The 11,223-nt window shown below is 41.4% G+C and overlaps 1 protein-coding gene across 1 annotated transcript; it reads right to left on the reverse strand.

The window, feature by feature from the left end:
* Positions 1-674: 674 nt before the first annotated feature.
* LOC122939304 (protein spinster homolog 1-like) lies at positions 675-9,335 on the reverse strand. The gene is made up of 13 exons (XM_044295375.1): positions 9,299-9,335; positions 8,955-9,020; positions 8,655-8,791; positions 7,281-7,432; positions 6,716-6,785; positions 4,741-4,886; positions 4,500-4,652; positions 3,625-3,814; positions 3,020-3,085; positions 2,755-2,853; positions 1,988-2,159; positions 1,018-1,053; positions 675-679 (listed from the first exon to the last, which is right to left on the reverse strand). Exons 1-13 carry the CDS (start codon positions 9,318-9,320, stop codon positions 675-677), a joined length of 1,314 nt encoding a protein of 437 aa, XP_044151310.1. The 5' UTR covers positions 9,321-9,335.
* Between the last annotated feature and the right edge of the window lie 1,888 nt (positions 9,336-11,223).

Below are 11,223 nucleotides of genomic sequence, written 5' to 3' on the forward strand. Positions count from 1 at the left end.
TTACCATTGAACATAGAGCAGCAGTTTATTACATATAAGCAGTAATATGGGAGAAGAAAGAAGATTGTCATTGGTGCTGCCCTGGAGCGTTCTTTATTAGGTCTAATACATATGCGTACACATAGGATTTCTTAAAAGAATATTGATGACTAAGGACTCATAGGCATGTCATTATTACATAGAGGCAACTGACATATAGCTATGTTGATAAAGATTGAGCATAACCTGTAATGATTGATGAAATCTCTGCTCATTGTGGGTTAGGAGTGGTCCTAATCAGCGACTGACAACTAACTGTATGCACATTTACTGTATATAGGGAAGGCTCCCAATACCTTCTATGGGACTACCCACTTGATGCTATATGTAGACATGGAGGGCAACACTAAAATACTAATGTAGCAGGGTAAACACACATGCTTTATGAGACATGTTATCTAAACTAAATGCAACTAAATGTGTTAAGCAATTGCTTTTCAGTGGCTTTTGTTTCAAGATAACGCAATGAGTTAAGAAATTTGAGTTAAGAATTTGTGTGTTACCCCTGCTACATCTGTACATGTAAATTCATGTAAAAAGTCATGTAAAGGTTAACTTACATATACTGTATAATCTAGGGATGCCAATTATGTCTGGAGTGAGATACTCGGCAGGCAGCAGTTGTTGTGGTGGAGCTAGTCTGGAGAAAGGACAAAACCAATGGATAAAGATTAACACAAATGCAATGCTATAGTCACAGCAAGAGCAGTGAAAAGAATACAAGATATTTACTAATCCGTCAAACCCAATAATTAATATAAGTGGAAGTAAATTCCATCCAAAACGACCGACATAGGTCTATAACTATAGGGGAAGTGGCCAACTGTTATTAACATGTGTTATACTAGGTAAGTCATAATGAAGTGCTTTAACAGTAGCGATGTGATTCAACGGTTTTATAGATGGAGGGTGTTACATTAACTTATTAGAAAACGAATGTTATCCAAGAAAGGATAATGGACATATATCTAGACGTACCTTCAGACTCTGTTTTTGCCTTCTCATGATCCTTTTCTATAAAATGTGCAGTTGCCAAAAAGAAAGCGCCTCCAATCGCCACCACGAAGGAACAAGTCATAAGGGCGTACTCCAGACTGCGATATGTCAGGAGATCCGACTCTGCATATCCTCTTCTGATGAGGTCAGATATCTGAAGATGAGAAGAGATATATAGTTATGTATGACTAGGAAAGACGTGGACTCATTCCTATAGTCCTATAACTAAAGGGGAAGTGGCCAACTGTTATTAACGTAATTGACCCCCTGACGAAGGCACGCCAAAACGTGCGTTGGGGTAGCGCCATCCTGGTTCTCCGTTCACATTTGGTCCCTTACTGGTGAGTTTCAGATCATAGGTTCCCAGCCATGGCTATGTGCTGCCAATGCTGAGACTTCTCACTTGGCCTATCACTGCCCATTCATTGGTACACTGTCTACACATTTCTGTACGACTAATGTCCCTTGTATTGTATTTTATGCACTACAGCCATGGCGGTTTCCCTTTTATTGATCTCTACTCACCCTCTACATTAAATAATTCACTACTACTATATTCATGGGTTGGTCATTGTACCACACATAACTGTGTTTTCCCATATCTACAGTAATATAATTGATAGATTACTCTATTTATATTTTGTGATCAGTGTGTTCGTCCAGGGTGGCGCTCGTTTTCTTTCCCCTGTTCCCTTACCTTGTCTTTGGCATCCATTATATGTGTTTTTTATCATGAACTCAATAAAAACGTGTATTTTTCTAATTATTTGGTACTCTAAGCTCCTCTCTTCTGTTTTCTGTTATTAACGTATGTTATACTAGGAAAGTCATAATGAAGTGCTTTAACAGTAGCGATGTGATTCAACGGTTTTATAGATGGAGGGTGTTACATTAACTTATTAGAAAACTAATGTTATCCAAGAAAGGATAATGGACATATATCTAGACGTACCTTCAGACTCTGTTTTTGCCTTCTCATGATCCTTTTCTATAAAATGTGCAGTTGCCAAAAAGAAAGCGCCTCCAATCGCCACCACGAAGGAACAAGTCATGACGGCGTACTCCAGACTGCGATATGTCAGGAGATCCGACTCTGCATATCCTCTTCTGATGAGGTCAGATATCTGAAGATGAGAAGAGATATATAGTTATGTATGACTAGGAAAGACGTGGACTCATTCTTCCAGATAGCAAACCCTGGATACTTCTTAGGAAAACTGGTAGTGAAAAAAAAATCATTTTAGGAGCAGATGCCTCACTATATATAGTGGATGAGTTTCCATCCTTTAAACCAGGCATCCTCAAACTGCGGCCCTCCAGCTGTTGTAAAACTACAACTCCCACAATGCCCTGCTGTAGGCTGATACCTGTAGGCTGTTCGAGCATGCTGGGAGTTGTAGTTTTGCAACAGCTGGAGGGCCGCAGTTTGAGGATGCCTGCTTTAAACTAAAACCAGCACTGGTTCTAGATACCTCACCTCAATACTATACATTGGTAGAGACATGATTCGTGTAGCATATTCCTTCAGCTGTTAATCTATGACCTAGGTCCAGGACATCTTGTCTTTGAAGTTCTATACAGTTCTTCTATATTTACATGTCTGTACATGTATGCTGCCTATATACTATTGGATGCTGTATGTAGACATGGAGGCAGCCACATCGGGTCTCATGTTCATACAGTATGCCGTATAAAGATCAATATATAACAATTACTTACCAGGCCGATGAGACTGGGGCTTCCAGCAACTCCCAGCAGGTTGGACACTGCAATCTGCATGGACTGGGCTGTAGCTCGTCTTGTGGGAGGCACCACATACTGAAATAAGAGGATATTCTGAGTAACGAACTCAACAAGTGACCACAGATGGAAATAAGTAATCAACAGGATAAGGGGTATTTAATGGGTAGAGCAGGAGAGACAGTAGACTGATTAAATAAATATCATTTTAGCTAAGGTAAGTCCAACATCTTTTGTAACTCACCAGGAGGATAATAGTCACGATGGCCCAGTTGAAGGCTAGTAATGTTCCTGCGATGAAAATAAAGACCTGAAGAAAATTAAGATCAGTGAATATACAGTATGTTTTTTTTTTGTGCTTCCTTATATTGGGAATGTGGTATCCTTTTGTAAGAATTGGCATTAGCGACGCAGCCTTCTCACTGTTTCTTGCAGGCCAGTGACGCCACGAGTATTTCTCTGGCCTGGGAGTAGCTCAGTCCCGTTCACTTCAATGGGGCTAAGATGTGCCCATAGTTGTGACGTCACTGGCCTGCAGGAAACAGCGAGAAGGCAGCAGCGCTTCTGTGAGTGCTGCTGCCTTCTCATACAGCCGATCAGCGGAGGTCCCAGGTGTCAGACACAAGCCGATCAGATGCTGATGACCTATCCAAAGGATAGATCATCAGAAGTAAAAAGATGTAGAACCCCTTTACTTATTATTTTTTATTCATCCAATCATCAACAGTTTTGAAATAAATATTAAATGACAGCCCCCACCATACACTATGATTTCTAGTGCTGATCATATCAGTCCGTTACCCCAGACCCCATAAGAGGATCACAGCAATCTGTACATCAGGCACTTACATAAGTGGCCACAAGGCTGATAGTTCCAAAAACGTGAGCCAAGAACAGGAAGGGGGCGGAGATCAGCATTCCACATGCACAAACGATGGGATCGGCACGGGGGTTGACTTTCTTGTATCTTTTGCTTATTTCCACTCCTGCTACAACTCCAAGAATGCCCGAGAGGACTGTAATCGCACCAAAAATCAGACTGCAAAAAAAGTCATTATGGTGATTAGAAACATATCTGAGCAGCTTATACCTGATGGGCAGTCTGACCGACACCCTGCTGGCACCTCCATGTGCTGCTCTGATGATATATTATACACAATTACAAAACTACAACTCTCACCATGTCCTGGGGTTGGTGTAGGCGGTGAGTTACTTATAGCCAAGCTAAAATTTACTCTGATAACACACCATAGTGTAATCTCATGAAAAAAAGCCATTGTAATCCTTTGAAGAAGTCAAACAACATTTTTTTGCCACTGTTTACGTAACGCATTAAGGCTTCATTCAGACGTCTGCAAATTGTGTATCCTCAATACACCCGGCCGACTTCCCCATAGAACTGCCTATTCTAGTCTACAATTGCAGACAAGAATAGGACATGTTCTATTTTTTTCCGGAGCTGCGGACCGGAAGATCGTGGTTGCGCTACGGAAATGCAGATGCAGAGAGCACATAGTGCGCTCTCCTCATCCATTCCTGCCCCACTGAGATTGAATGGGTCTGCACCCGGAACGGATGCAGACCCATTCCACGGACGTGTGAATGGACCCTAACCAATAATTTTAGCTCTGCTACATCTTTACTGTACCTTTCTTTCTTGCGGTCAGGAGGACGGGAGTGGCTACACAGCGAGGAGTATTTACATACAGTAAATCAGCGCTTACCTGTCATCATTTGTGCACACCGCAGTCTGACATGGCTCCTTCTCATGCAAGACATTTCGTGCACGCTCTAAAAAAGAAGGGCCCCAGAGGCCAAGTGCACTGACGACAAATGTTACAGCCGTAATCCCAAGTGTAGAAAACATAAAGCTTGGACTGCAGAGAGTGAAGAAGGAAGAAGCGTGTAAATTACAGAGAAGTCACAGGGACAATCAGTGACAATCACTACACAGAAAACACCAACTTTCTGAACAGCTTCTTCACATCAGACATCCAGCTATTGGAGCTCGGTAACTTGAGTTTTTTCTTCCTGTCTGTAGCTCCTCTGGGAGGTTCCTTTAGAAAGAAGACCATCAGCAGGACTCCGAGAAGGCCCAGACCAGGGGTGACCTGTAGAAGAAGGAGAAATTGGGGACATTTATCAATAAAGACGCAAAAAAATACTAACATTACAAATAAAAAATCGTGATTTGTTTCACCTCATATAGCAAAAGGCACACACCACTTTTAAAATGTGACTTTTTAAAATATAATCTTGATTATTCGCTTATTTCTCTTGATTTGCCACAATTTAATGCCAATACCACTTTTGAAGCATTTTTGCGACTTTTCCAGTGGTAAATTGTGACTTTTGTCTCAGACTCGGGACATTTTTGTTATTGTTTTTTTGTTTAATGTCAATTTACTGACAAAACCCTGCTGTTTCGCTTATTGAGATTAGATAAAAATAAATGAATCCTGTTTTAATATTTACATATCACTTGTTCCTACGACGAGTTGGTTTTCTTTTTAATAAATGTAACTTTTTGTTAAAAAGTAGCATCTTTCTGCCATAAATGTGACTTTATACCCAAAACACATAAGCTTGCTTAAATGTCCGCAAAATTTGAGCCATTTCTGCTGACAAGATGATGATAAATGAGGCATAATATGCGCAAATTGGATAGCCCCATCCACTTTGACATTTATAACTGGTGTGATGCATTCTTTATGGTGAAAATTCTGCAGACAACAGTTGATATATTTGGCACAAGTCAAAACTCTATCCTTTTTGTTGCATTTTACGTCATAATTCTGGTGCAACATGTAAAGTAAATGTCCCCCTTTCTATATTACATATATAGCAGGATTATCACATGCAGGAACGTGACCAGATTCAGGATGAATAATATATGGATGTAGAAAAAGTTCCATTACATACTGTATGGTAATTAATATTCAAAGAGTTGTGCCATTATCAAATGTTTTTTTTATATAATTTAGCATTAAAAAAAATAGTTTCTCTTGTAATTTACTTTCGGTCGAAAAAAACGCTTCAGTTGTTAGATGTTTTCTTTACTTCAATTATAATGGCACCCCCTAGTGCAGGGGTGCACAACCTGCGGCCCGGGGGCCACATGCGGCCCTTGATATCATTCTGTGCGGCCCTAAACCATCTGGTGACAGACATGTATGTCTATGTCTTGTGGCTGCTCACATGCATTTTTCATGTATTCTCCCATTAGATGGGAGTCCTGGAGGTGTAAGCAGACATTTATGGTCTATACTGTATGTACAATATGCAATAAATACAGTATATCAGCTGGTAACACCCCTTTAACTTTTATTTTTGGCCCATGGGATTCTTTCAGTCTGACAATGTTGCCCCCAACCAGAAAAGATTGTGCACCCCTGCCCTAGTGTTTATTCTGTAAAGCAATGTGCACGTCCACCTACTGAGGTGGTCACACATGCTCAATTCCTTCGTTCAACTGCTACCGGCTCTATTAACAGTTATAACAGCGACATGGAGAGAGCTGCAGCCGTATAGGGAGAAAACTGCAGCAAAAAGGATACCCCTGCAAAAGGATCCACCCTTTGAGCTGTGATAGAGAGAGCTAAGAAAGGACACCCCCCTGGAACTGCCGCCCTGAAATAAGTCTAGCACAGCAATTGGAGCATTGAATAGGGAGATCTCTGGACCCATGTGAGGTACAGGGCTGGTTCTAGCTTTGTTAGAATGACATTGTCATGTGCTATATGTTGTCTGATTTTAATTGTTTACATCAACCATGGCATAATCCCTTTAAGGAAATATTTTATTCTAATCTATGATGTGCTGCACAAGGAGATGTCTATATTTACTTCCATATATCTCTAGGAGCAGTAAGGTCGCTATGTATGAGTTACAGCTGAAGTTTAGAGATTATCCACAGGAGTCCCTCAGGACTATTCCTTACTCGGAAAGCCCAGTGCCAGTCACCACCTGCAGCACTTGTCACTTTAGACCCAACGATGTATCCAAGACCGCTGTAATAAGCAGAAATAAAGGGGTTAATGTAATGTACAGTTGCTTCATTCATCTTCTTGTCATTGGTGTTCTGTGAAGTGAGAAGAGGGAAATGTGTGGTTCTTCCTGAGGCCAACATTGTGCTACAAGCTGTTTTATGGCAGTCTGTAGTCCGCAATAGCTGTCTTCAGCTAGAGCTATCTAACATTAAAAAAAAAATAAAAAAAATTGTCCAAAGCAACCAATTAATTGAGTTTTCTGTTAAGGGAAGTGAATATGGAATGGGGAAATATTTCCACTGTGGATCCTGCTGAAAAACAATGACAGAATGAGCGTCCTGCCGATCTGAAAATCCACAGTGTGCTTGTATGTCTGCACAGTTTCCACTGCATGTAGATGATATGTTCATGACCTTATCCACATGCATTGTCTTGTAACTTGCTGCAGATTTGCAGGGTAAACCCACCATTAGACAGCTTTTGTGAATCTCCCCCATGTTTACACAGGACACTCACCAGCCAACGGGCACAACAAAGTAGAATATGGCAAGCATGTGGCTGCGCTGTTCTGCCACAAAGAGATCAGCAATTATAGACGGGGCGATTGTGGAAAAACTTGCTTCTCCGGATCCAATTAGTCCTTTTATCAGCAAAAGAGGTAGGAAATACTGTAAAGACATAAAATACACCAGTGAAGCTTTTGTGAAGTTTTCTTATACATCTGTAATACACCCCGGAACATAAACCGTTATTATAGACAGTATGATGAGCAGAAAACAGGCAGTGCTGGACGGCATAGGAGACACCCCACTACACTAAGCCTTACTCAGGGGAAGGGGGCGTCACATAATATCAGCAGGGTTCATACGATAATGCACAGATAGATATGGTTCTTCATATAATGCAGATTATCAGCAGCCATCACTGCACTGCAATATACAAATTTGCTGGCAGCACTGCACCGAGAGCAGGAATCAGAAAGGGGTCATGTCCAGGCATGGGATTCAGCCAGTTCCCTCCAGTTCTCCAGATCGGGGTGTTAAATTTACAACTGGATCAGAGAACCATGTTACCGTCTGAGTCCCGATCCAGTGCTCTGGTGGAGGCAGGGCAGCTGGAGATGTTCACTTCACGCACCACTGTAGTTTAGCTCCTTAGTTGGATGGTATGTGTGTGCGGTGTATATATGGTGTATTTATGTATGTGTACCATTTATGTGGTTTATTTATGTATATGTGTGTTGCATATATATGGTGTATGTATATGTAAACATGTATTGTGGTGCCGTGTGTCCACTGCTGAGTAGGAAACCTGTTGCTAAAAATTGAAATCCCATCCCTGGGCATGTGGTGCCAAAGGAGAAAGAGGCTGGCCATTAAATGCTTCCCTCTTCTGATCGATGAAAGCACTTTCCATTCCTTCTGCATGGCATGCCCCCTTTCTGAATGCAGCCTGTGGTAAGGTGCTGAGGCAGAGTGGGCTACACTGTGACTGGAGTGGCACAACAGTAAACTGCGTGCCCTTCCTGCCTGATATGAGGTGGAGCACAAGGAAGTCACCTACCCCAGCCCTGAGGCATTGTTTTTTATTTCTGTAAGTTTTTACAATTAAGAACTATTCAAAATGGATAGTTGCATCCCTGGTAAAAGGATTCAAGACGTCTAGTTTCTACTGTATTGAGTTGTATGATACTTTTACTTTGTTTTCCTTCACTATCTTGCTATTCTTGGGGTCTGTTTTTGGGGATCAGTGGGTGTCCAAGAGGTCAAACCCTCACCTATCAGTCATCTATCCCCTTCAAAACTTGGCACAACCTTTTAAATTTTGGATTTGTAGAAGAAATGTTTCCTAAGTGTATGTTACTACCAATACGATTCATAGTAAACTTACATCGTTGGGGATGAAGGAACTGCACAAGATCATGATGGACCAGAAGGAGATCCCTGCACACATAATGTATTTCCTGTTCCAGCGATCACCGATGTATCCAAAGGCTAAAGAACACCGCATATAGCTGGTGGCGAATACTGAAGGCGAGGGGAAGAGAAGGCATGACAGTCAATGTAACACATTATTGCTTATAGGGAGACATTTATTAAGCCTGGTATATTGCATGTTGGTCTTAATCTATCCTCCTCTGCTGTCAGATGGGCCTCTAATGAAAGTGATTATGAAACTGATGAAATTTACCTGCGTGCAACAAGCCCGGTCCACTGTCCTTCATGTGAAATGCATCTTGCAGGTTTTGGAGCACCCCTGTCAGAACAAATGGGAGAAGAGAACTGTGGTTGTAGGTGGTCACTGCCACTTGTATTAAGTTCACAATCTTAGAAAATATCAAGTAACTTTGTAAATGGAGAAATTGCCATGAAATATTTGAAGAGGTATATATGGAATGTAATAAATTACAGGAATAATACTTCAAGGGGGTCAGTGGTAATCATAGTTTTCCACATGGCATGAAGAGTCAGATATTCCTATTGTTGACACCTTCAACTCTAATGGCCTGATAAACCGTACCCCTCCCCACCTACCTGCTGCACTGAAGCGATCCATGTAGTTGGTGAGATTGATGTAGGATAGAATCACTACAGTAATGATGGAGCGTATGTAAGACACTCCAGTCAGGGCATGCACGTCCTGCGGTTCAGGGATTTCGTCAGTGTCCTCCAGCTCATGTGGAGGAGTTCCTATTGCTTTTTCCTCATCCACATTATCTGAGAGCAATTTGGTTGTTTGTGTGCAATCCTGGAGAGATGTCATGTTCACAAGCATGTAAACACTGGAGATAGACACAAGATGGGAGATGGTAGAGAACATTTATTACTCTTATTATAGTCAGAAGTTCTTATAGTCCAGCATTGAACCACAAGATAACCCAGACTTGTGAACAGAGATAAGCAAATTGATCCTAACTAGAGTTTATAACAAATTTGCCAAAAAAAAAACTTTGGTTTCCTGTGAATTTCAGATAAACCGCTCAAAAAGGCATTTGCCATTTTAGAGGTCAGAAGACAGAGAAGAAGGCATCTGCCACCAAACAGTGATAATTTATAGAGAGTTTCTGGTAAAAAAATAAAATCTCATAGTGTAGTGGGTTATTAAACAGGCTGTTACTACCATCCAATTACCCATAGCCATTTGTGTTGCTACCACTTTCACTTTAATAATACTGGCTTGGTGTTAAAGAGCTTGAAAGAAGTTGGATATGGTCCTAGGCGACCTCAGAGTGTCATACACGATTTTGCAGGGCACTCCAATTCAGGTCTAATAAATTCTGGCCAAAACAATCAAATTGGAACCAATATAAAATTTGCTCATCTCTGTCACGTAACAAAATATTATGTCATCACTTTATACTGTGATATAACCGTCTTCCTAGAGGTCTGATATGTTTGATCATCTAGAACCTGTCCAGAGCTATTAATGGCAGATTATAAGGATGTGACTAATACTGTTAGTATACATGGAGAACTCCATACCTGGAAATCCAGATGAGGACATCGCTCTACATTTACTGTCTATGAATTTACCTCATGGTGATGCATTGATACTAAGGCCTTTATTCTTGTCATGTCCCAGACAGTGGGTGCTGCAGGAGGTAACCAGTCAGCAGTGCTTGGAAACCTGAGGCCATTTAGCTATTATAGAACTTCAAGTTCCAGCATCCCAACACCATCTAGATACACTGAAACGTTTAGTTTCCCCCCAACCGGTGCCCAATTTACTCACTGTGTGGGGAGCACGGGGAAGTCTGGTTGTGGTGTATTATAATTTGAGATGAGCGAATCGAATCCCACAAAGTGGAATTCGATCCAAATTTCAGGATAAATTCGATTCGCCTCGAAGCCGAATTTCCTTGTGCTTCGTGTTTGAGAATCGATTTAACCTGAAATAGTGTAAAAAACAAAAAAAATCATATTTAGATCCTCCATTTGCTCACGACAGGCCGTCAGCCTCCATCTTGATTGAAGATCTCGGCCGAAATCCCGTGCATGGTGGCGTATGACAACACCATGCTGGCCAGCATGATGACGTAATCTCGCTCAGCGTGAGATTTCTCTCCAGATCTTCAAGCAAGATGGCGGCGGCCAGCCCCTCGTGAGCAAATGGAGGCGATAAGTTTGATAAAAAAAAGTTTTCGAATGTGGCATCTGAGGAGTTCAATGACGGGGGCGGCGCTATCGCATCTCCCTGTCATTGCATCCGCTACATACAAAAAAATGCGCTTTGCCACAAAGTGATTTTATTATTAAAATTTGACACATCAGCCGAGTCAAACTATTTATAAATTCGCTCATCTCAATCTGTGGGTCATGTCTCTCCCTGGGAAAGGCTTGCTAGTTCCTTAATCAATGGAAGATTAGACTTACCTCGTTCTCTCTCCACAAGAGGGCTCTAACAATCTCTATATCAAAATCTGCAACACAAATCATGTGACTGCAACTAACTAGAGAAA

Source organism: Bufo gargarizans, chromosome 5, assembly GCF_014858855.1.
Source record: "Bufo gargarizans isolate SCDJY-AF-19 chromosome 5, ASM1485885v1, whole genome shotgun sequence".
Classification (NCBI taxonomy): Eukaryota; Metazoa; Chordata; class Amphibia; order Anura; family Bufonidae; genus Bufo; species Bufo gargarizans.

Excerpts from the sequence above, each read along its gene's own strand:
- LOC122939304 (XM_044295375.1), bottom strand. The coding sequence starts at position 9,320 with ATGGATCGCTTCAGTGCAGCAG. Across the intron at positions 9,021-9,298 it reads GGATCGCTTCAGTGCAGCAG|GGGTGCTCCAAAACCTGCAA; the intron begins GTAGGTGGGGAG and ends TTGTTCTGACAG. Across the intron at positions 7,433-8,654 it reads GTTCCTTCATCCCCAACGAT|TATTTCCTACCTCTTTTGCT; the intron begins GTAAGTTTACTA and ends ATGTCTTTACAG.